Source organism: Sinohyriopsis cumingii, chromosome 15, assembly GCF_028554795.1.
Source record: "Sinohyriopsis cumingii isolate HCF-2022 chromosome 15, ASM2855479v2, whole genome shotgun sequence".
Lineage (NCBI taxonomy): Eukaryota > Metazoa > Mollusca > Bivalvia > Unionida > Unionidae > Sinohyriopsis > Sinohyriopsis cumingii.
In genome coordinates, this window is record NC_142975.1 from 39,386,155 (window position 1) to 39,413,722 (window position 27,568).

The window sequence follows — 27,568 nt, forward strand, 5'->3', positions numbered from 1 at the left end:
GGTCTGTCATCTAGGTTATAGACATTAGATCAGAATGCCTATCAGCCAGGTTATAGACATTCAACCAGAATGCCTGTCAGTTAGGTTATAGACATTAGACCAGAATGCCTGTCAGTTAGGTTATAGACATTAGACCAGAATGCCTGTCAGTTAGGTTATAGACATTATACCAGAATGCCTGTCAGCTAGGTTATAGACATTAAACCAAAATGTCTGTCAGCTAGGTTATAGACATTAGACCAGAATGTATTAAGGAAAGGTTAAAGACATTTTAAACCAGAAGGTACTGTTCCAGTGGCCTAGTGATTAGAGCAGCTGCCTTCGATGTGTAAGGTCACAGGTATGAACCCCGACCGAGTCATACCAAATACTTATAAAAATGGTACTGACAGCTGCCTTGCTAGGCACTCAGCATTAAGAGGTTAGTGTTTGGACTGGTTAGCCTGGTGTCAGGATAATATGACTGGGTGGGACATCATGCTACATGTCTGCAGCATGATGCCCCAGTGCTAGATGTCACTATAAACTGTTACACTGCAGACATAATTGCAATAGGACTGAAATTTTTTTAAGGCAATGTTAAAAATCTGAAACCCAAGCCAACCCATCAGCAAGGTTATATACATCAGACCAGAATGTCAGCATAGGTTATACACATTAAACCAGAATGTCCATCACTGCTCCGGTGGCCTAGTGGTTAGAGCGTCTGCTCATTGACTTTGAATTAGCCCATTACTTTGGACTTTTTGCTAACACATTCAAAGACATTCTGGTTAGCATCACTGCAATATAACAGGCCATTCAAGACTATTGGAATTCATTTGGAACATTTTATATCTTTGGACTTTTGAAAGGACATTTAGGATTATCTGGAACTTAATTCACAAAACCGTAAGTGCCTCTTGAATTTTCGCTTTGTATTTTAGACAAATAATTTAATTATTGATTTTACTTAATTTGTATTTTAGACAATTTAATTATTGATTTTACTTAATTCTATTATATATTTTAAGACCTAGAGTAGTAACACCTGTAACTTATTGTCAATAAAGTCCTTTATTTAAGAACATTAAGTAACTTACTGCACCTTATACATGATACAGTTTATACATGATACAGTCTTCCATTTTTTTAATGGTGTAATATCCAGAATCGGACAGCCAATTCATAGTTACAAAATTAGTACATACCAGTGAATTCAGTATTTTGTGAAAATGTCGACAGATTTAAAATACTTTCAAACTGAGGGTGGAGCAGCACATTTTATCTTGTGGATTCATCATACCACTTTCATACATCTATAATCTGTCAGAGAAAAATTTGTCACTTTCTGCCAAATTCCAGAACTGGTAAATGACTGTACAGTATTAGAATGGTTGATAATGGTTGGTTTCTTTCACTACAAGCATTTGCAAAATATTAAATCTTAAATCTTAATAGAAAAGGCAGAAAATAAAAAATTGACAGTGAGTTTTTGACACTGTCAACTTGTTGGCATTTTAAATCAAATGAGAGTTTCTTAAGTAACATGGTCAACATATCTGCACAGGCGAGTATGTTTAGAAGCAACAGATAAGTTGTTGTTTGATGATCTCAATAATTCCATACATTTTTTTAGTTAATCTGTTTGAATACATGTATATCAGAATTGCTTCTTTTCACGAGTTCAGATTTTTGTGGAAGCGTTAATACATTACAAATATTGGATGCAATAAGAGTGACTGGCTACAATCAGGTTAGAAATTATAAAGTGCTAAATAAAATGACAAAGTTTTGAGTTTTGTGTGTGTGTTCTCTTTTAATCCTTGATGCTTTTCATTTTTAAAATTGGTGGTACAAACGAACACATGGGTGTGCGAATGATAGTCTGATAAATCACTACGCTCCCCCATCAACATGCAAAAAAAAAAGACAAGAAGATGACAGTTTTAGGGACCCAATGGCAACAATTAGGTTAGAAATTATAAACTGGTGAATAAAATGCCTGCGTGACCAGTATGAATTGTATATACGCCAATGCTGTAGTATCACAGGCTCTATATTATCGCGGCAAACTGGATTTTCCAATTAATTTTGGATATGTGATATCTAGTGGTTATTTACAGGTGTAAAGTTGTTGCCAGTAAGGATGCAAATATCTTATAGCACAATTTACTCTAAAATGTCAACATTTTTTAAAATAAATTTACATTGAAAAAAGATGAACATCACTTGTACAAAACTCCAGTCAAACTTACTATACCTGCATTTGCTTTGATTACAAAGTATATTTAGTGTTATCGTCTGATGTTTGATGACTATAGGTCATATACTGATGGTGACATACATGTCCTTACAAGGTCAAGTTGCAATTTCATTCCATGACAGCCAATATGGACCAAAATTGACAAAATGTTGCTTATGATCATACTTCTCGTACGTAAATAAGAATACCATAACCGTTAAACATTCTTGAAATCAGTAATATGTAATTATAATAATAATGATATTAATAATATTTCATACCTATTTATATTTATTTTCCCACACTGCATTTGAAATTCATATAAAGATAAATAATAATTGTTTTTAATTTGTAGCGTTGTTATTCATGGATTTCCACTTTAATTACATTTGTGTTTGGTTTGATCACTGGATCTTTTCGTTAATTGCGAAAATATTCTGCAAGTACATTCCATCTTATAGGTAAGCTGCAATTTATGTTTATTATAATACGTGTGAGCTATCATACCGAAGTTAGGCACATACCTCAATAATATAGGGTTGTTCCCCCATGGTACATTAATTTGGGTCAGCTGTTTTATTTACATTTATGCACTTAGACTGACAACGATATTTTACAGGAATAGAAAGAGGAAACTTGACAACATATAAGAAAACAGTTTTAATATGTGCTGAGAACATTAAGTACCACGATAATAAAGCGTTCCTGGCCACAGGGGCTTGTATTGTTGCTTACAATTGATCTGTCACACAGCATATCTGGTCATTCCATACCCAAAGCAATGGTCATTTCGTACCCAAGGTGCTGGTCGTTTCGTACCCAAGTACAAATATAACCACCAATTTAATTTCAATTATGCCACTAACTTGTTAATTCCTTGTGATCAGTGAAAACATCCAAAACTTGGCACAAGTATGCTAATGCAGCCGGCATTCTACCAAAAAATGGCTTGGCGGTCCGTACAGTATACCACGTCAGCACCTTTAAAAGCAGGTGACAGAAACTGAAACTTAATCAAGAAACACTGTTTCATCTGCATTCAGTCCCATTATTAAAAGATCGCAGAACTTCCAGTTGCTTTGAGAGGATAAACATTTGTTATTTTTTCAGTCACGTTAGTCATTACCAAGAAATATGACTGCTTGTTAATCTGAATGATAGAAAAAAGAATGGACTTATTCAGTTATTTAAACCTGGCACACGTTTCCTTTTTATTTTTAATGGCAATGTGAATTTTTGTTAATTCTTTTCAGTACATAGATGCTATTATACAGTGAAAACAATACAATTACATGTACTGTAATTATTTGTGTTTGGTCAATTTTATACCTGGATATGCTTTGCTCATGCAAATTTTTAAGGTAGGAAAGAATAGGCTTAGAGAGGGAGCGGTAAATATGACAATACTGTATATTTTACCTTGTAAATTAATGAGTACGAAACGACCATTACCTTGGGTATGAACCAACCAGCACCTTGGGTATGAAATGACCAATTTCCACTGGGTACAAGACAACTTAGGTGCAGAATGAACACGAGTCATCATTCAGTAGTTATTATGTAGTACATATATGATAGGTTAATTGTACGAGCTCTAATCAGCCCTTCACCTGTGATGATATAGTCATCCATCAGTATCAACACAGATTTGTGGTGTTGATTTATCGGACTGTACGAGCCCCTCTGTTCCTGGGGAATTATAGACAATTCGGCCCAACTTGGACCGAAATTAAGACAATTCATCCCAGCCTGAAAAACAATTTGGCCCAATTCTGCAATAGTTGTATCAAGTTCTTTTTCTTCAAACAGCAAGTAGATTCTATGTAAGATATATATAATTTAAGTCGGACAAAATGTTTTTGACAATTTTTATAGATTGTAAAATAGAATAGGTTTTAGGGGAAAAAACTGAACAAATTTTAACACTAAACTATCTAGATATTCTTAAAAGAAAATGGTCATATTTCATTTATATATAACACAAAAATATTGTGCATTCTATTTAAAATATTTAAATACATTTATTTTTATGCTTAAAAAATATATACAACTGTACAACAACAATCTCAATTTAAGTTGTCCGGTCGAATTATCTATATTGATTTATAAAACAAAATACTTAACAGATAATATTCTACAGAATATGTTTACATTTTTCTAAGAGCAGCGACACCCTACATGACATATTACAAATATATTTGATTTTAGGCTTCAGATTGTAAGACTGCTTTATATATGACACACTCGATTGCACATGGCTTTATAAAATAGGAATGATCTATTGTTACAAATTAGTGACAAGAGTAGAGGCCAGGCATACCTCTTGAAACCTCTAATCTGACTTTGAGAGAGATACTTCTTTCTTACCTTTTAATGAATATTTACTTGTTTTGTTAGATCAGTTATTTTGATAATCGGAGAATAGAACAGAAAATCAAGGACCCTTGATGCCCATGGCATATGTTTCACCCAGGCTCCATGTTCATGGATGTACTTCAAAGAGGCTATAGTAATTGTTATTGCATCTTTTAATTGTTGTTGTTGTAGGGTTTAACGCCATTTTTCAGCACACAATAGGTTATACATGGCAGCCAGTATTATTGATGGAGGAAGAACCCGGGAAAACCTCAGAAAGAACCACCAACCCACGAGAAGCTACTGGCAAGCTTTCTCACATATCCACATTAGCCGAAGCCAAGACTCGAACCCACGCAGATGGTGAGATGGCAGTGATCCATAGCGCAGAGCACTTTAGACCACCTGTCCACTTGGGGTACCCATCTTTTAATTGATTCTCCTTCGAATTCATTGTTTGAGTAATGTGTGTTTAGCGTAGGCCTATATATATACATATAGAACCATTCAAATGCACATTTATTATTTATGAGTTATAGAGCTGTACTGTGTCTGTATCTTGTATATTCCAATAATGCACTACCCATGTATTCAGTGGCGACTCGACAACAAGCTTTGGAATGTGACTATTGCCATCATATACACAAAACTCACCAGCTTGAGTGCACATACATACATATGCACATACATACATGAAAACATATTGTGCTGGACTAAAAGTTCATTTTGCAGGAAGCTTTGGTCAAATTATATATATATATATATATATATATATATATACTTTTCATACTGTCACATTTTAGAATATGTTTCCCAAGTCTGGAACAATTGCTCTACTGAACATATGGACAGATCGGAGAAAAAATTACATTGGAAGCTGCACCGATTAATTGCTATTGACAGTCATTTTATACAGAAACTCATTGATATAACTCTTGCACAAGGAAGGAAGAAGTAGAAGAGATAATGCATATATATTGTATTTAGTTATAAATACTCAAGTGCCAAACTAAATCGACCTTCTTACACAGGCGATATGATGCATTATAGTCCACGAAACTCACAAAGCATCACATCCATCTCTACTATACTTCTTTTTCAGACGTCCTTCCTCCCATGTACAATTTGTCTTTGGGACTCTTTCCCAAAAGATGTCCAAAAGCTCCTAACTTTTATAACAACGAAAAACATTTATCTAATTCAACAAATGTTTCAAATTTTATTCTCAACCTATTCTATTTGTGCACATGTTCACAGGTAGGAACTAATTTCTGTACATCATTGATATTCATTCTGGTTTTGAAAAACAAAATAGGTACTAGAAAGGAAAAGGTGGCCTCCCTTTATTTCATATATTACACAAATTATATCCCAAAAGAAGAAAAAAAAATAATCAAGTTACCTAAAGCAAGAATTTTGAACTATACGATAAAAACATATAAAAACTGTCAAAATATTTTGTCTTAGTTAACTTACGCATATATGTTATAAATTACTGAGTATTTGTTACTGAGTAATTCCTTTTACAAATAAATACTTTTAAAAACTATTGGCAGTTTGTATTATACAGTTGGGCCGAATTGTCTTTAGGCCGAATTGTCCAATAGCCGTTCATGGGTACTACGTAGCTTTATTACCCGAAGACAAATTTACTGTTGTGTAAACAGTAGCTTGGCGTTAAATAACTTTAATTTTCTGCATTGTACCCAATATCGTCTTGTAATTAAAACAAAAGAAAACAAAATGCAAATGCTGACATACAGTAGTCAGTAGCGGTCAAACTCCTGCCTTTAGACTTTGACATTATCAAATACAACAATTGGTCAATGGTCAGTCACTAAGGTCAGGACCTTGCTGACCCTTTGCAAGACAATATCTTATCAAAAAACTTACCTCACCAGTTGCCACTGATTTAACCAAGTTCTTGGCAATTTTTGAGATGTCCATCTTGATTTCAGAAACGTGCTTTCTTCTCGTGATGCTTTTCCATAAATAACATGACAGCTTACATAAACACCACACGGAGATAACCGACCACTCACGAAGTACACCCATTGGTTACATTAGGTTTGCTCATGATTTCTTAAACGGTGTAAAGCGAAAATAACTGCTAAGAAATTAGATGTATATTGCGACCGGATAGCGCATGCACTTTGCGCCATTGTCCGAGTTTCCTCTGACCCTTGCCATCCCATTTTTGATATTTGGTTTCTTATGTTGGAGTGTACACCAAATATCAAAAATGGGGTGGCAAGGGTCAGAGGAAACTCGGACTATTTGCGCCATTGAAAACGTGAAATTGTACCAAATTAATGATTTTAAAAAGTTGTAAAAATGCACTTAACATTATATCTTGGCAGTACCATTCAGACAAAGCTACATACATAAGACACAGTCAGGAGCGGCCCTAGGAAGTGCGGGGTCCAAGGCAGCAAGTGATGAGTGGGGACCCTAGCAAAAAAATAAATTAAAACAACTGCATTGCGGAGTTGATTTCATACCACTAAGGTATTGGCAATACCATATGTATAGCCAGCAGCGCTGGGCCGAAGGCGGTTGCCTCGTTCGCCTTGCCATAGGGCTGGGCCTGGACACATTTTCACTTTTTTCGGCTTGAATATTTGTGATCGTCGTCAAATATTCAGAGGATGGATAATGATAGCGCAAAATTTACAAAAGAGACGATGAATGTTTTCTTCTAAATAGTCTTTTTTTTTAAAAAAAAAATCAAACCCAAACCACTTTTCTCGATTGAGACTATTGCATTAAACCAAAGACGGGTACATATTTGATAAAACTTTCTTGAAGATTCTACTCTTGTGAAACAAACTGTGCAAATTTGAGGCTTTTAATAAATTCTGATAAACATTGTCCTCCAAGTCGAGAAAGGCAACATTTCGAATATGCAATAAGCAACATTATTCTTCATTTGGCCACTATTAAACGCTTGGGATATCTATGGCAGTAATCCGAGTTTCCTCTGACCTTTTTGTCGCCCGGTTTTTTGTTTTTTTTCTATTTGGATATTTATGTTAGAGTCTACATGTCCAAATATCAAAAATCGGGTGGCAAGGGTCAGAGGAAACTCGGACTAGCAAATACCCAACACTGTACTGAAAAAAACACGAATATGCCGCTTTAAGGGCACCTGGCCCTAAAGAGGCCGATTTCAAAACCACACAATGAAATGTCGATGAGACAAATGTGTTGTGCATTTAATTACTTATATCAAGTTTTTCACATTAGAATAAAAACTTGAGATTGCGCCTAGAATTGAAACTTACTTAAAACGTCCATCAAGTCACTTCTTTCACCTTTGACATTTCTATAGATTTGTTTCCGGCAAGTAAAAACCTCCACAATTTCTTCCTTCCTAGGATGTTGCGTTACAACACCCGTTTTATCGAAAAGTTACAGAAATACTCGACCGTGATATAAATCTGAAAGTCGCTTTTCCCCAAAATATATCACGTGGTTTCAAACTTGAGATGCTTTTAAGCATTGTATGAAACTTAAAACTTCAGAATGTCATGTTGCGAACAGTTCAGTCGTCTATGTACGGACATTGTCTCGTATGGATCCTTGTACTGAGATAGATACCTAAAAGGTTACTGTTCTCTATTTTCCAACATGTTACAATCACCATGTTACTGGCCTCTTACTGATTGGAGATTCCGGACCTATGTAAATCGAGGAATATAAATACAATATATGCGTCATGCAAAGACCGTTATTAGTGATTATCAAAACCTGGCCTTGTTGTGTCATAAATAAATATAGCTATTTTCCCCAGTCATTCCTTAATTGCATCTTTCTTTTAGTGAGCATTAGACCACATCAAATAGTCACATGGATGTAATTCAACATCAACAGATGAATGCCAGGAGATTAAATTCTGTATAAATACGCTTTTGCTCCTATTTTACGGCGATATCATTTTTATTTCTAATTTAACAGGAAAAATAAACTTTAATCACCGATCGGATAAAATCTGCATAGTTATACATTTTCCCATATAGCCTCAGCATTTATTCTGTTAAAGTGTGCCTGATGCAGATTTTCCAGCTAATGAATAAAGATGAGATTTTCCTATGATATACTAAAATACTGAGCTAAGGAAAATTGTTTTCAGGTCGATATTCCGAATAGAGTTAGTTCTTTTCAACAGTGCTGCAAAGTGAAAATTAAAACAAAAATGTACAATAAAGTGAATTAAATCTCAAATTGTCCTGAAAGTTCTCTCAGAAGCAAAATGTATAAATTTCCAATTGAATTCCAGTGGTCTTCCAAACGAATTCCAATACTGATGTGCTTTTATGTGCCTGTAATCTCAGATGTGCAAACGTGCCAATGGCCTGGAATGTGGCGATGTGTTAACAGTCTTAAGATGTGTCACACTATAATCCATGAGGTTCTTGACTGAATTCAATATAATTCCAAATTAATGATTTACCCCCAAGAAGTATAAATGAGCACTTAATAATTCCAGTGAATAATTTAAATAAATAAATTCATAACATATACTCATAGAGAAAAGCAGCAAACAATAAAAATTATTTATACATAATTCATTACATTTATGTAAAACATGTGTAAACAATTTTTTTTTTTTGTAGACCATAAGTTTTGTATGTAGGCTGATCCCTCTTCACTCCCACACATTTGCACACAGTCTGCCATATGACACACTTGCTTGAACAATTCTGGCGTTTGTTTCATCGTTGATATGAACTGCATCTGCGTAAAGCTTTCCTGATGCAGGGGACCGCTCCGGTGGCCTGGTGGTTAGAGCTTCAGCCTCGGATACGGGAGGTTGTGGGTTCAATCCCCGGCCGAGTGATACCAAAGACTTACAAAAATGGTACTAACAGCTGCTTCGCTTGGCGCTCAGCATGAAGAGGTTAGTGTTAGGACTGGTCGGCCTGGTGTCAGGATAATGTGAATTATCACTATAAACTGCCACATTGCAGACATTGTAGCGATATGACTGAAAAATTTTTAAAGGTACGTTAAAAATCGAAATCACATCACAACACATCCTGATGCAGGTTGGTGCATCACCTCTGTCTTCTTGATACTGGCTGTTCGACCGATATTGTCACCGGCTGAATAATCCATACTATGCCACATGTCAGACTCAGATTTGGCATTCAGGGAACGGTCTTCAACTAGTTGGAGAGAATGCATGCGCGCGCGTGTGTGTGTGGCGTGCGTGTGTGTTCATTCCTATAGCATACATTTGGATACATGATGAGAATTTAATCCTGACTTCTTTTCAATTACTATCACTGATCACTATCTCAGGGGTGTCTTCGACAATGATATTACAATGGGCATACTCTGTAACCCTTTGTTGTTGTCCTTGTTATTATTATTATTATTATTATTAATCCTATTCTGGAGTCAGATGTTATGTAGTTGTCATATTTGAGAGCTCAGCGTATCTACCGTACTATCTATTTGTGTACATCAGAAATGCAGTACTGTAGTTAGTGGGCTTCGACGAAAAGGTACACACCAGCTCTATCACAATGTGCCTATATCGGATTATGGACGTTTCGCCCCATGGACGTTTCGGCCCAGGACGTTTCGCCCCACTTCAATGGACATTTCGCCCCACATGGTACATGGACGTTTCGCCCAATGGACGTTTCGGCCCATGGACGTTTCGCCCCACATCATTGGAAATATCGGACATTTATAGAAATTCACAAGCATTACACCATTATCTTCAGTTTACTTTAGGGGCCTGCCGTTATGATTTAATTTCATGCCCCATAATCCCATCACTCTCATCCATTTCAATTACATTCAGCGTGCCGTTATATCAGACAATATTTTCCTTTTTTTTTTCTTCATTTATGTAATAAGATCTATCGTTAAACTTTTTTTTAAATGTTGAACTTTACTCATATTTTTTTCAAGCTCGGGTTAATTGACTTTTTATCTCCTGCCATTTATTGGCATTGTTACTTTGAATTTTGTAAAGCTAGCTATAAATCGGGTCCTAATTACTCGACTGAATTGCTGACAGAAACAGTCCAAATTAATGTATTTCATTTCTATAACCCGATCGTTATACATTACATCTTTTCAAAGCTGTGCACAGAATAGCCCGACATATCGCGAGCAATGAAAAGACAGGAGGAGGGGCGAGGAATGTTAATTGTAATTAACAATAAAGAGATATAAAAATGGTTTCAGAGATTTATATTTTTGAAATATGAAGCATGTATTTGCATTTTTAAATCAAAACACATCACTAATCAAAATTACATCTCATGACAAGGTATAGGTGTCAAATTATGATGTTCAAAAGTATACTTCTAAACAGTAACTATCTATGATTTCTTTTTTAATGCATGCAAGTAAAACATCAGCTACTACTATATGAAACTGAAATACAAATATACATATTATCTCTACTGAAGTATAATGTTTTCAACATATGGACAATGCACAAGGCACGTGTATATAAAATATGTCCAGTTTTGGAAAGCAATACTCCGTCCAGCTTTACTGTTACTATGTCGGACCATACAATCTGGCACAGCATTTAAGCAAGGTGTTCGTGCTGATTTGGTGGTTTCCATACTTCTCCCATAACTTGATAAGGCGACCCTGAACTTTTGTTGTCTGTTTCTTTTGATGTCGTCTTATCTTCCCCTCTTGCAACAGACGAACTACAGTTCCAACTTCTCTGGCTTCCTTATAAAGTAAAGTTATGAGGAGATAGAAAGGCAAATTTCCCTTTCTTGCTCTCCTGTTCATACGATTATGCCACACTTCCACATCATTATTGGTTCGGATGCTTCTGCCATAAACTGACCAGGAGTCAACATTCCATATGTCATTGTGAATCCAGGTGTCTTCCACATATCGTAGGAATGACTGCACATTCACTGCCTCTGGATCAACTCTTCGTTGTAATTCTGCAAATGACGGTGGTATGTCGTCTGCTGGTAATAGGGGGAGCACGAAAACCTTTCGCAGAAGTTTGTACATACTGTCGTGTTCCTGATAGACCCGCTAGAATTGGAAACGAAAATACAATTATTTTTTAATTAAAAAAAAAAGAATTGGGATGAACAGATTTATACATTTTCGTAAATAATTTAGCTTTTGACTTCTCAAGATATTGAATTTCCCAAAAAATTGTTGAGTTATAAGTGATTTTCAATATTTCGAAAATTGTTTTGAACTAGCTATCCAAAGTCTAAAGACATCGTAACTAGACTAATGAATATTAACATCGCAGCTCAATGGAGTGGACTGAAATGTGTTTACCTGTAATCCCAATTCCTGAACCTTTCTCCAAAGGGCCTGTCCAAAATGAAATGCGTAACCATGTCTTTGCGGGGTTTCAAAAGCTGCTCTGATCCCTTGCCAAAGACCCTTTTCGAAGTCAACAACAAATGACTGGACTTTCGTTTCAGGCAATAGGTCCTTGATTGACTGAAAAACCTGAAAATGGAAGAGAAAAAGTAAAACTATTCATGGATATACTGATTATTCAGTATCGTTTAGTGTCTTTTATTTGCTCGTACAATAATTAATTTGATTACTGATTTTCTAAATCACTTTTTGATCTGGACGTGTATATTTAGGATAAATAAATTGAAAATATATTTTCTGTGATAAAATACTGTTCATTATTTTACACATTATGATATTAAAGTAATTATAATAATCTTCTCTCATCCTCAGTACACACACACACACACACACACACACACACACACACACACACATACACACACACCTTTTTGTAATGTCTCTTCTTCTTTCCTGACATGATGCAAAAACACAGCGGTATCAGTAGTGAATGGGGTCACCCTAGCGACAATGGGAATTAGCATTAAAAACACCCTTGGGTCACTCTGGCGACAATGGATTTTTTAACATTAACCACCCTGGGTCACTCTAGCGACAAGGGAAATTTAACATGGGCAAAAAAACCCTGGGTCACTCTGGCGACAAGGGAATTTAACATTGGAGAAAGGAAATATCCATGCTAGGGACATTCTAGGGACAAAGGCATTCGAACAATGGAAATTTAACATGGGAGATATTGCTGGGTCACTCTAGGGACAATGGGAATTGAATCGAAATATCCTCTTTATTGATAGAAATCGACGTCGAATTTCTCGTGCTCTCCATCTGCCCCCGTGCTGTACCGGCATACATTTCAAATCTGTCAGATGTATTTGGTATACCGCCTAAGTCCATTTCGACATCGTAGCCGTCTGCCTGTAAACAGTATTAATATTTAAAAATTATAATAGTACACATAAGAACGCTTACTAGAATGGAACGTCGTGTAGCCCAAGAAAAACAACGAAATATTTGATACAAGAACAATTATTTTTACTAATCTTCCAGCATTTGTGATAGGGAGAATGTAGGCAGCGATCCACGTTTTGTTCGCAATTTGTATTTAACCGTAGCTTAAGTACATCGAATGCGAATGGGAACCAGCTACTGTAACATGTCTTTATTCTTAAAATATTTTGTTTGTAATGAAATCTTACCTCAGGTTTAGAACTGCACAGGTCACACACAAACTGAAAAGATATCTTTTTAACGTCTAAGGAGACCATTCTTGTAGCTTGATAAACCTGTAAATAGAAACCATTTCTTAGTATCGTTCAGTTAATTCTATCTACGTCGTATGATAACATTTATTTTGAAAGACATTGAATATACTGAAACAAGAACAATAACATGCGAGAAAGGGTCACTAGATACATAAAATTATTATAAAAAATATATTTATTTTGTTATGCCCGTTCCGTTACGGAATGATCGTAATATGATGTAGAAATAAATAAATAAATAAACTTACCAGTATTTCCACATGCTCTGTGTTGCCATAGGCCGCAACTATCGCAATCTATGGCTTGCTGACGACGGGTAACTGGTTTTCTGCAGTAAATGTACGAAGACATTGTTCGATCTATTGATTTACGTGATATTAAAACAACTAGTACCAAGAAAAGGAAAGAATGCAATTTATAAAGCCACTGATAAATTTCCATGCAAGCACGTGCACGAGCTTCTATACCAAATGATCTGTCGGACAGCAGCAGAGGGGCTGTACAGACCGAAACTTTTTGCACAATAAACCCCTCCAGGAAACTATTCCTCGATAGAGGGCTTATTTCGACGAAATAAACCCTTCTATTCAGAATACAGGACAAAAAAAAATGTCCCCCGAAAACTCGAAGAGTTTCCAGGGACAAACTCGTTGAGTTTGCACTGACAACTTGGGTTACTTCAATAAATCTGAAACAGTTTCCGTGGCGGGGTCGTTATTGAAAAATCCATGGGTCGGGTCCATCCCCTCTGCTGCTCTGGGAAATGAGTTTCCAAGGAAAAACATTTTTATGTTAGCGGAATTAAATCATTGACAAATAAATAATGGCAAATATTGGAGAAGCACATACGACTAGATTAGCTCGAGAACGTCTCGAAGCAATTCAGAAATTTCTTCCTGTCCGTGATAGTGTCAGACAAAAATTACAACTAAGACAGCAAGCACGGGAAGGCTTTGCAGAGACTACGGAGGAATTATTTAAACCCGTGACCAAAGCTACTGAAAAATCCGCAGCTGTTACCAAAGAGGCTTTAATAGAGCAAAGGAAAATTTTACAGGATATTTCAGCTGGACTTAAACCCCCGCCTCCACCCGATGAAGTTGTTGTGTCAGTACCTGCTGGTAAGCGAGTAACAGGGAGAATTACTGACCCCGCCAAAAGATTTACGCCGGATTATATTGAACTTCTTAAAAATGTACCAGAAGAGAAATTACCTGAGACAATACTGTTAGGATTGATTAGAAGAGATGTGTCTTTAAACCCAGAACACGGTTCTATGACAGATGATAATTTTATCAAATATTCGTATCGTATACGTGAAAATAAAAAACAAATCAGCAGGGACGATACAAAATACGATAGACTTGTAGATGCTATACGTAAACTTGAAATTCCACCATCGCAACCTCAAGAAGAAAAATCACCGTTGCAACACACAGAACGACAACAATATCCTTCACGGCGAAGAGCAATAGATCCTGACCTAACTCCGTTAAGTGAATACGAGGCTGCATCTGAAGGAAGTCCGCGGGGCCAAAAATTCAAACAAACTAGGTCGCCGATAATTAACAACATCTTCTGAAAGTTTGCCTCAAGACATTTTATCCCCAAGAATTGTACCATCAACAGGGGAGGGTTTAGGATCCGGTTTTATTGCCTGCCCTAATAATATCATCGATGATGTATCACGGTTGGAAGTTCTCATCGGAGGAAGACGTGCCGGAAACAATTCTCCGGAAATTATAAATGAAGCCGCAGATATCTGTCAGAGACTATTTCAGCGTGGCATCATGGATATCAGCATCTACCGGGGGCTCATTGATGAACTCGCAGACGGTTACCACAGCGACTAATAATTAAATTTGCTAGCAAATTCAGTTAGATAAACAATAATTAAATAAAATGATACTACACGATTCTTTTCGCAGACCAAGAAGTGTCAGAGTAGTAAACTCACGATTACCAGTATACGAGGTTGTTTACGGAGATGGAGTCGGTGATGTTGTTAGGGATTTAGTCACAAGAATCGCTCCGAAAGCTGGACCGTTAGCAAAACAATTCGCGATGAAAGCCGCTGATGTTGTCAAGGATAAAGCCATTGGCACTGTTGGTAGTCTTGCCGGGAAAGCATTTCAATCAATCAAGGATCGACTAGCACAGCTGATACGAAAAAAAAACCCAGTCGAGAGGTTGGTGCCAGTAAAACTACCATCCACTGAAGCTATGCCGGCAAATGTTAGTAGCGTAGTAAATAAGGCCGTAAATCAGAAATTAGCTGAGATCGCAACAGCAGGAATTACCTCCAAAGCGTTGCAAGATAGTGTAACTGCTAATTTGATAGCTGGTAGTGGTTTCCGGTGACGATAACATTTTAATTAGATCATCACAAATAATAATAATGTTTGCACGAAAATCCAATGACGCGTTTGATATGTCCAAACCAGTACTTAAAGATGATTCTGTACGTGATTTTCAATATTATTCTTATGAAGCACGTGATCCTAACCAACGCGGAAGAATTGAACTACAGGTCCAGGATACAAGTAGATACTTCTTGCCCGCTGAGGCCTTCATCGAAGTTGAAGGTAGGCTTTTAAAGAATGATAACACTAACTACGGAATCGGCGACCGAGTTGGATTTGTTAACAACGGCATCATGGCGTTATTTAAATCCGCTATTTACATGATAGATGGAAAAGAAATTGAAACAATTCATGATAACGTCGACGTTGCCACAACAATTCTCGGGTTGGCGAGATACTCGGATGATTACACCAGATCAGCCGGACCATCAATGATGTTTGCAAAGGATATAACCGACAGCCCCGAGAACAGGAATGTAACAATGAATAATGCCGGTGACGCAGTTGCATCGATGAACGAAAATTTTAATTTGGGTTTTGCAACACGTAGATCGATGTTAAGTGGAGATGAAGAGTTCTCAGGTGTGATTCCATTGTCTCACATCTTTGGATTCTGCAGAGATGTCCACAAGGTCATATTCGGTGCCAAACACACAGTTGTACTTGTGCGAAAACCTGATGATAATGACGCTATCTGGCGAGATGCTGCTGTTGCCCCTGGTCAGGTAATACTAACTAAACTGTGGTTGTGGATGCCAGTGTTGTCTCCGTCAATCACCGAAGAACAACGACTGTTGTCTTTCATGGACACGGGCGGTAAATCACTGCTATCCTGGAAAACAACAACCACAGACGTTATTCAGGGTGATAATGGTGGGTTGTTTACATGGCATATATCATCGCAACAAGGAGTATCAGCACCACGACATATTTTCATTGCATTTCAATACCGTGCTAGAACAGATAGCCAGGAAAGAAATCCAATGGTATTTGATACACTTGGAGTTTCTGAAGTTTCGTTGAGAATAAATGGGCATCAGGAGCCATCTGAGGATATATTAATAGATTTCGAACATCATCGTGTCGCACGCGCGTATCATCGTCTGATGTCATTTATGGGGCGCGACCTTAATGTAGACACTGGCCTGCAAATATCACAGCGAGACTTTATGAGTTTATATCCGATTTATTACTTTTCGCTGGAACATCTTGATCTGGTTAAACAATCTGTTGTCGACCTACATTTCCGAGCTCGTGTAGGTGTTCCTGCTGGTGGTTACAGAGCGATTGCTGTCATACTCTCCGATAAAGCAATGCTGCTTGAAGGTGCTGGCGGACGAATGAGGGTCATCGACGCTCCAATCGAGAATATGTAACGCAATTAAAATCAAACTTAGGATATAATGTCATACAGTCATGTTAATGTCACCTTGACTTCCGGTCAAACGAAGAAATTGCAATCAAAGAACGCAAGCACGTGCGGGACATCAATAACACTAAAACGAGATCAGATTACTGGTGGTCCAAACAAATTGTCGTTGACTAATACTCAGCTTAAACATTTTAATAAGGCACTAACAGCAAAAACCGGTGTCCGACTTGATTTCTCTGCTGCAGCTATCAAGGACATGACTAAAACCGGTGGAATATTTCCTCTTCTCGCAGCAATACCGGCGTTGATTGCCGCGGCAGCACCAGCCGTAGCAAAAGCCGCAGCACTCGGTGCAGTTGGAACTGCAGCTGGAATGGCACTAAAAAAGGCAACGGGAAAAGGATACAAGAAAAAAAAGGGACGCGGTCTAAGACTACCAGGAACTCCACCATCATGGTATCCAAAAAAATTCTAACGCCGTTGAGCAATTTTGATTTACTCGATGCTGTTAAAAAATTGCGTGTAAAACATTTCAGAGGCGTATTTATGCGAGATCAATTACCGCAACGACCGAATAATCCAGAAACTGGCATTATCAATCTCGACAACAAAGATGGTCCGGGAACTCACTGGGTTGCTTACGCGATCGATCCACGTGGAATTATCTATTTTGATTCGTACGGTTTAGCACCGCCAGTTGAGTTTCTCAAGTATGTCAGCAGATTTTCTAATGTTCCAGTGTGGCAGTCGACGTTACCAACACAAACATTAATTGATCCGCCCATTTGTGGGAGGGAGGTTTTAAATGTTCTTGATGCAATCTCAAGAAATCCAGCAACTCCTCCTCATAAAGTAGTGTATGAATATACCGCATCGAGAAATGCTAGCATTTGAAAAACAGCAATAAGAATAATGGTGGATATTTACGGAAGACCTTTCACACGAGGAGGTAAACCAAGCACAGATGCTGATCTCTCAAAATATGCGACCAAAGATGAAGTCGATAATCTTTTGAATATAGCTGGAGTTGACCCAGATGAAGTTGCTATTTTCCAAGACAGGCAAGGAAAACTAAGAACGAGCAACATTAAGTGGAATGATATAATTCGCAGAGTTCTTGGAGCTACCAAGGATAACTTCGTTGCATTTAGTGATGGCGGCCGGATCAAGGACTCGAATATATCAATCGCAAGCATCAAAGACAGTATTGATAAAGGTGTTGATAAATGTGTGAAAAAAGCCGGTGACACGATGACAGGCGAACTCAGCATGAGCGGCAACAAAATAACCGCGTTAGCGAATCCCGAATCCGACCAGGATGCGTCAAACAAACAATACGTGGACATCGTCAACGGTAAACTAAATACGCTGCGTGCAGAGCATGATGTTCACGTGGGCGCGTTTACAAGATTTCGAAGAAACTTCGTAAAAACTGATGAGGTCGTGGATAAGTTCTTTGGGACTCCTCCAGTCGTCGATGTAAAACTCGCTGATGTAAAGACCGACATTAACACGATCAAACAAACACAGCAGGATATCGTATCGGGTATTCCTGATATCGTTAACAAAACCAGTTTGATTAAAGTTCCCACTGGAGTTACTCCGGGGCATATCACCAACATCGTATTCACGGTATCATCGGGATTCGCAACATGGTCACGACAAAATAACACTATCAAATATACAGCAACAGCCACCGGTGTTTACAGGTTGTCTGTGTTTTCAGCCGCTAAATTTGAAATCTTCACAACATATCCTTGGAGACATTCCACCGATAAGTATTCCGGGGTTTGCACTGTAATACTAAACAGCGGAACCGAGGAAACATTTATGCTTGAAGCCGAGGACGATAGTTTAACAGCAACATCTTACTGGTTTTGTTTGGAATTCGTCGCTGCAACGCCTCAATTGGTTACCGCGTAATTGAATAATGTCAACGACGCCAGATGCTCAACAATATCGATACAATCAAGTCCGTGAGTGGCAATCTGAGTTAAAAACTGTCATCGAAGTAACTAGTCAAAAAGTAAAAAAATACAAGCGCCGCATAACAGTGCTGGATATTATGGTTTATTCAGTATCTGCCGTTGTTGCATCTGCCGGAGCAATACTATCAGCGGTCACTCCGGTAACTGCAGCAGTCGCCGCCACGATCTGTGTTTCCGCGGCCACAACAACAGCTGAAGTTTTCGGCATCATAGCAAAAAAAATATCATCATGTGCTAACACAAAATTACACGATTACACGACAAAATTAAATACAGCCACGACCGCATATCAGAAATTATCATCGCTGATATCATCATCGTTAGACGTGCAAAGTAGCGACGCTACGATATCAGATTCTGAATTCAAACTAATGTCAGATGCGTACAATGACTATTTGAAAACTAAACAAATAAATAATGTCAATAGAACTGCTTCAACAAATAGTCACAAACACAACACCGGTAAGGACCACAATGATCTCAGTGTCCTCGACGACACCAGAATTCGGTATTAATTTTCGAACTCCAATTCCAGTGAGTGAAATCGCGTTAGCAAAGCTCAGTGTGTATCACAGCTGGCCCAATGTTAGGTCGGCATCATTTGGTGGTCTGCAGCCAAATAATTCATTCGTGTTCGGGAAAAGCAAAGCCGACTCCGGCGAACAGGGTGAACTTGACTGGAATACAATTACACTTCCCACTGGGAGTTATCAGATCGAAGAAATCAATAATGAGATACAACGCCAAATAAAACGAATCACCGGCAAGGAAGCCAAAATATCTATAACAGCTCATGAACCAACGCTGTCTGCGGTCATTGAAATCTCAACGCCAGGATACGCCGTGGATATTTATAACAGCTCAATCCGAACATTATTAGGATGGCCAAAGGCCCCCGAGGTTAAACCTCGTCCACCAAAACCTGAAAAATCGGATTTTATGACCTATAAAGAAGCACTACACGACCTCGAGTACAATTATTATTTACTCCTTGCAGATCAATTACTAGCAAGAAAAAGTACTTTAATGCCCGATACTTGGAGTATAGAAGCTCCACGTGTTAAGGGGGGGGGGGGCAGGAGCTCCGTGTTTACCGTCTAGATGATATAGAATCTGAATTATTTATTCCGATCAATCTAGTACATAAACAACAGCTACAACTCCTGCGAGTATATTTCCAAGATTATATTTCTGATTTAACAAGTCCGCGTGATAATATTATCACAACCATAGAAAAACTAAACAAACTCGCATCGGCCATGGAAACTATAAATCTAAGAATAATTCAGGCTTTACTGGATCTTAAAGACTATATCGATGATAATTATAGACAGATAGCCAGAGCAGATTTTGCAATTAAATATGGTATTCAAGTGAATGATATTTCAGATTTTAAATTTCCTGGATATAACGTGCCCGAGCTGAGAAAATCAGTCTCTGATCTCATCGATCAATCTTTCGAAGATATTCTTGCCGCGTACGAACGAATAAAACCACAACCTGTTATTCTCAAGCACGACAACAGTACAGCATCCGATGGCAGACACATCTCACCCGGGATCGTAAATATCACAGATGTTATTGCGGTCAATCTTGTATGTGACGTCATCGATGGCAGTTACAGCGCATCAGATACTACGACGGCACAACAGGGGTTTATCCTGTATACGTTCACACCAAGAGACCCCCCTGGTTTTCTGATTGTGCAAGAACCAATCAATCCGGTCTATCTACGGTGTCATAACCCGTGGTTGTCAACGATAAATTTCAAACTCACCGACCAGAGGGGGAATTTGTTGGACCTGCGTGACGAGACTGTTAGTATAAACTTACTGGTGAAGTCCTAAGTCAAGGGATCCATAATATTTATAATAGTTTTTTTTTCTGCACTGATCCATTTTCGTCATTTTATCGTGCAAATACCCTATCAAAACCAGCATAAGTTATCGTTGAAAGTGCTAGCACGCATTTAAAAAAAAACGGTTGTGTATAATGTATCAACCCGAGTACATTCATGCACGAGTTCATATTCATGATAAGCAAATTCTTTACGAGGCAATAAAAACCGCATTTCAAATACAGACATTCCCAGAACAGTATTTCCCCGTTAAAATAGTTATTGACGTGTATGGTGACGAAGACTTCTTGTTAACTCCGTCACAATTAACAGAGCTACAGCAAAATCATATGATCATAGTTTGGTGTCAACGAGAACAGATTATGAACTATTCTCATTCCTGTATTGATGTTGAAACGCTTAAGCAAATCCTGAAAATCTGAAAGCGCCCTTCACTTGAGAAACTCTTTGAGTTTCCAAGGGCAAAAAAAATAATACACTTTTTTTTTTACCCGTGGAAATGTGCTTTACACTCCAAGCGGGGGGGGGGCGCTAGCGTTCTCAGGTTCTACTTTCACTTTGTGCTGTGAGTCACACGCTATGCGGTTTATACTTCCTTGTCGGCCTCGTAGTCAGAAACACTAGTATTTTTGTCAGAAATGCAAGGCATTTCCGTGTCTAGATTCTTTATATAACCTTTTAACCGTCTCATCCTGGTGCTAATTAATTTTCGAGTCTCATACTCTTGTGACAATCCAAGACGAATCTTCTCAACTGCACGGCACAGTGGAATACATTCAGATACCTGATTTTCAGTTATCCCGGCAAGTGATCTGTAAACACGATCTTGCAAACCCTTAATGAACCTATAACGAGCAGGGAGATTGTTCTTCCCCAAGCGTGATAGCTCATTCAAGGATTCAAAATCTGACATAATTGTTTCAGTGTCTAGTAAAATATTAAAACCTCGCTGTTGTAATTCTTTAATTTCAACAAGTATGGTATTTATATTTTCGTGATTCATATTATTATATATTTTTATATTTTTAATAGAAACACTTTGCATGAGAAACGCTAGCTTTCCAAAACAAAACGAGACAGTCGGAAACATTTATCCCCTGCAAGGGCCTAGATCGTCAAATAACGTTCTAGAACCCCACGAGGACTGCTTCCGACATGACAATACAACATGTAACACGAAACACTTTATCCCCTGCAAGAGCCATTAGATCGTCAAATAACGTTCTATAGGCTCAAGAGGACGTGTTTAGTGAATTGACAAGGACAAACATATAAGACGTAACTTATCCTAAGGACGGACCCCTCTGACTGCCAAGTGACTCAGAGGCACATTTATTTACAAGACGAGACAGCCCTGGCTTCTAGGATCGAGTTCTCTAGCAGGCCCGGCAAACATTTATTTGACAACACAAACAACCTTTACCTCTGATTCGAGTATCACAGCAAGCAAAGGTACAATGAACATGTAATCTTATCCTAAGAGACGGTACAGAACAGACAACCTTTACCTCTGATTCGAGTATCACAGCAAGCAAAGGTACAATGAACATGTAATCTTATCCTAAGAGACGGTACAGAACAGACAACCTTTAACCTCTGATTCGAGTATGACAGCAAGTAAAGGCACAATGAACATGTAATCTTATCCTAACTTATCCTAAGACCTTATCCTATGACGACACAAACATACACAGGTGGGTCATTTTCTACGGTCAGCAGCAGAGCAAAACCATCCATTGAATCGACCATTGGATGGTGCACAAAAGACACCCGCCATTGGCGGATTAAATTTATGGTTTTGCTTGCGCGTGCTGACTTTCGATCGACCCAAAGGTCTTAGGGAGCGATTTCGTATATAACCCAACTGTTACTTGCGAGTTGGAAATTCGCTCTAGCAGTGGGCGGGACTTGTTTAAAATATTTTAATTGTATGTTTTCTTAAGCGCGGTCATATAACAAGCACAGAAGAGCAAAACAGTCGGATATATTCAGTAAAACGAGGATATTGTTTGTAAAAAAATATATATTCTACGGTAAATAAATGATTACATGTTATGAACTCGATAAAATATTTTATCAAGGTGGCTTTCTTAGGGGGAGCAAATCCTCTGACCAGCAACGACAACTCTGCAAAGCGTTACACACTCTCGGAGGAGTTATCGTCGTTTGTGTCAACGATAAGAGTTATATAACAGAATGAAATCTTCTGTTTGAGCTTCTTTGAAAATGCTGTTTTGTAGATCCCATCTGCGACATGCTGTACAGAAGGTGGACAAATACCGAAATACCTACCGGCTGCGCTCATTGATTGAAATATTATTTCTTCACGAGTCTCAACATTCACAGATTTCACTGCTCTTCTTATAGCTGTTTTACATTTAACTCTTCCTCGTATGGTATTCTTGCTCTGAGTGATCGCTTGAAGGTTTTCAATACTGTTATCAAGTCTGTTCCCGTTAATATGATCAATGACAAGGCCTTTAGGGATCTCTCCGTTAAAAACCTCATAGACGAAACGATGACATAAATACCTCCCTTTCCTAACAGTAAATCTTAAATAACCAGCATTATCAACTGTACCAACTTGTTTCCTCAGCCTGTAGTTTCTCACTATGCCATCTCGGTTTGCCTCATAATTTGGAATAGTTGGATGTCGGACGAATTCTTGATTCATTATACTATAAGCAAATCATTGTCTAATTCATAATTTGTCTGAAAACTTATTTATGTAATCACGCTCGCATTTGAGAGCGTTATCACAGTCTGGATTTTTTTTATCATAATACCGTTTTAGTTCTCGATAGCGTTTTCCACCACACGCTGAACATAATTGCGTTTTTCCTCGTACTCCAATGCCGCATCTGATACACGGTATCGGTCCTAGACTCCCACCGCGGACCTGTTGAGCATGTTGTCCACAGTATTCGCCTCTGCAGGGTTTGCTACACGGCGCTGATGAATTTAGTTTGATCCACTTGCATTGGTTCATCATATAATATATTTGTCTATTTAAATATTTGTCTTAATTATAATAATGGGTTTTGAAAGACTATCCAGAATAAAACCCATATCAGGTTCTAGATTCGATCTTGACCGGTTAACCGCTGATCCACGACGAAGAGAGTTAGCAGAGGTAATTGGTGTTATCAAGAATGCCAAAGAAGAGTTTCGTCGTGATGGTGCCGCACACACGTGGTCTTCGTATAAAATTATCCTCGGAAACGCGAGCATTTCTCGTGACCGTATCATTGATGCTACCATGAACGATACAATCGCGCGTAACATAATTGGGTATCTCGACGATAGAAGATATTTCGTACAGATAAAATTTATTGTTGGAGTCGGCGAGGGAACGTGGATTATCAGAGACAAACTAGACCCTGTTCTTGATGCCAGAGGCGTTCGTGGAAAAACCGTTCTGTTAAGTAAAGACTCAAAACCGGGAGTACTTGTTGGGATTGATATACCATATTATGCCAGAGCGTATCCTGTGACCGCAGTTGTTTATGGAATTTATCCGATGAAGAAACCACGCGTTGATAAACTCAAACCGATGAAGGTGTCGGTGTTGAATTGTGTAGCTGAGCGAGTAATGGAACATTTTAAAAATGCAATGCGAGGAAACGGCCTAACACCGCTAAGACAAACTAAAATAACAGCGTGGGCGACACGAGTAGCGGATAAAGGAGCGTCAATAAATGATGTTGCTGAGCTAGAGCGATTACTAAAATTTCCTATAACGGTTTCATCGTTAACCGGTGAGGTATTGTATGAGTGTAAATACAATTCCCGTGGAACACCAATAACTATTATCGATCATAACAGTCACGCCTGGACTGACTCGGTTAGGATATTTCCGCAAGACCGTGTTGTGAAGTATTATCCGGAATTGCAAAGCAATTCTGGGAGCATGTTTGATTTTATTTATCAGATAAGTAAAACCGATCCAGTGTCTGTGTGGTTATTCAGAAGTAGCGAAGATGGAGAATATGATCAGTTTGTGAGACCCAACGGGGAAATATACAGAGCAATGGCGTTACAGCAGGAAATGAAAAAACTCGCAGAAAAATATCATGCTGGCAACACTGATACGTTACTGACACACTGTTTTACTGTCCCGGGTGTTGTCGCGCATGTAGCCCGGGAACGAAATTCATGGAGACCAACTCCGAAAAGTTTTCTTGCTGATATCCAGCAGAGCTGTGTCGAATACGGACACGGCGGTTTGTGGAATACTCAGTATGATCACCGCGGTATGATATCCGTGGACATGACGGCGTGTTATCCAGGAAGTTTCCTTGGGCGTGGAGAATGCAGCGAATATTTTAAACGGTTTGGCCACGCTGGCAATACCATGACAAGAGTAGCTGTCAACGGTGTTTTACCCGATTTTGACTTGACCGGATTTGCTTGTGTGTCGTCGTTTAAATTCGCTAAGGATTTACATCCTGTGTGTTATGTTTGGTTTGGCAGACATTTCGTTGAGAAGCGATGGGCACCGATAGTGTTATTGCGATACATGCTTGACAGTCGAATACTGTTGTCGCTGACGGTCAGCGAAGCGATTATATGTTATTGTCGTCAAACCGAAGTTTGGTTGCCAACTCCAACGCCGGTTACGTTAGAAGAAGTCATCGAAGATTGGTCACGAGAATATCCAGAAACTTCTATCGACGCTATCATCAAGAAAGCTCCTGAAGTACTTAAAAGCAAACTCAGAAATGATGAAAGCACAGCAAAAGATCTAGGACGAAGAATAATAGGGAAATTCACTCAAGGTGGAGCGTATGATCATAAACAACATCACAGTCGATTAATCATGGACAAGACTGAATTGGATCTTATTGTCGCTGATGCAGCCACGAACAACATGTTCTGTAACCGCAAAGATGTGTTTCTGTCAAACGGGGAAAACTAGGGACTGTTTTTAGTTATATTGACGGAGAATCATCTCAGTACATACATTTGAGATCTTCGATGCTGGCTTATGTATCCATAAATTTGTTGTCGATGATCAATAGATTCCCTGTTGCCGCAGTGAGAGTTGCAACGGATTCATTTTATATTGATAAAAAACACTCAGCGCTGTTGGATAATGTTATATCGGATGATCCATCGTGGGGCTCGTGGAGAATAAAGAATGAAATGTTACACGGATATTGTAAATCGGCTGATGTTGAAATCGAGGATGAGTATCGCAGCGCAGAAATATCTTCGATGGTTTCGTCGGGGGCAACTTCGTTGTTGCCGCCGGTGCACGATCCTGTTACAAGACACAAAACAGTTTATCTGAACGGTCCTGGTGGTTCTGGTAAAACAACTCGAGCGATTGAATTATTTAGAAACTCTGACATGATTGTGCTAACACCCACACACAGACTTGCCAGGGAGATGAGACAACGGGATGTTAACGCGTGCACGTATCACAGTTTTTTCAAATACAGCGGCGGCACGTGGACACCTGAACGAATGGGAACGAAATATATTCCCGAGAAAATCATCTGGGATGAGATAGACACTGTGCCGTTGGATACATTAAAACAGTTTCTGGATTGGCTGCTAAAGAAAAATACCGCAGTGGTGATGTGCGGCGATCATGGTCAACCACCCCCATTTACAGGTGAATCTCCACACGAGTGGCTGAAAACTTTTGTAGATTATTATGAGGAAATAACTAACGATGTTAGAGCACTCGATGAAACGCTGAAAGAGTTTAAGGCACTGATCAGGCTACAAACCAATAAAGTCCAGTGTGAGATAATGCGTGAAATAATTCCAGAGACTTCGCTGAGCGACTTTTGGGAAACGTGGAAACCAGGTGATTTAATTGTGGCAAGTAGAAAGATAGTCAGGGACACACTTCAGCAGCGGTTATTTCAGTTACATCAGAAGAAATTTCCCATGTTGCCAGTGCCGTTGTGTTATAGACCAGCTGATACGCGATTGCAGAATATTGATGTTGATATTCCAGGGCGCCTGACTGCGTCGGGTCCGGAGAAACAGAATTTAGTATTAAATGATATTGTCACAGTTGATGTTGATGCTGTTGAACAGGCACTGAAAATGAGCAAATCCCCGTGGACGCTAGGATACGCTATGACCATCCACAGTTCGCAGGGACTAACTATTTCAGATACAACAGTTTGGATTGTTGATGATCGCATCGAGTGGTCAAATTTAGTTTATTTAGCCGTGTCAAGAGTAAGAAGGATAGGTCAGTTACGAAGAATTGTATTAGATGATGTTGTCAACGACAGCTCAATCGCTGATGACACAATAAGAAAGAAATTAGCCGGTTACAAACAGAGCGACAAAAAAAATGGTAGAGAGTTTGATCCCAAACAAAGTTTGGATGTTGAATTTGTAATACAATTACAACAACAGCAGAATAATCACTGTGCGAGTTGTAATTGTTTATTGCTGTGGCAGTATTCGAAAAACGACCCAAGGCAATTCACCGTAGATAGAATAGATAGCAGTCGCGGTCATACACGTGAAAATGTGATGTTGACCTGTCTTGAGTGTAACCGACGCAGAGGTGTTGCTGCAGTTATTTAAATGATTGAATCACTTCAGTGCGGATCACTTTAGTGATCGGGGTGGTAATTGTGTATCCTCGGGAATCACCTGAAGTTGCTCGCGTTTAAATCCGCGTTGAGGAGCAGTCGAATCTAATCTGTAGATTGCGTTTCTCCCAGTTGATCTGGTTATGCTGGATATCTTATGTGTAGTAACACTCCATGTGGGATCGGTTGCTCTTTTTTTTCCTCCTTCTAGTTCGCCTGGTTCGTATAAATACCTAACGGTGACA

At 38.6% G+C, this 27,568-nt stretch overlaps 2 protein-coding genes across 2 annotated transcripts in view; both read right to left on the reverse strand.

The window, feature by feature from the left end:
• Positions 1-6,629, reverse strand: part of LOC149781653 (prostamide/prostaglandin F synthase-like) — a 54,577-nt gene extending 47,948 nt beyond the window's left edge. The window contains exon 1 of the mRNA XM_089935728.1: positions 6,473-6,629. The gene's annotated coding sequence lies outside the window, so the exon portion shown is untranslated. The remainder of the gene's footprint in view (positions 1-6,472) is intronic.
• Positions 6,630-10,295: 3,666 nt separating this feature from the next.
• Positions 10,296-12,389, reverse strand: LOC149781654 (uncharacterized). Its single transcript, XM_089934771.1, has 3 exons — positions 12,342-12,389; positions 11,867-12,043; positions 10,296-11,608 (listed from the first exon to the last, which is right to left on the reverse strand). The coding sequence occupies exons 1-3, from the start codon at positions 12,372-12,374 to the stop codon at positions 11,105-11,107; spliced, it is 714 nt and encodes a 237-aa protein (XP_089790897.1). The 5' UTR covers positions 12,375-12,389; the 3' UTR covers positions 10,296-11,104.
• Positions 12,390-27,568: the final 15,179 nt, after the last annotated feature.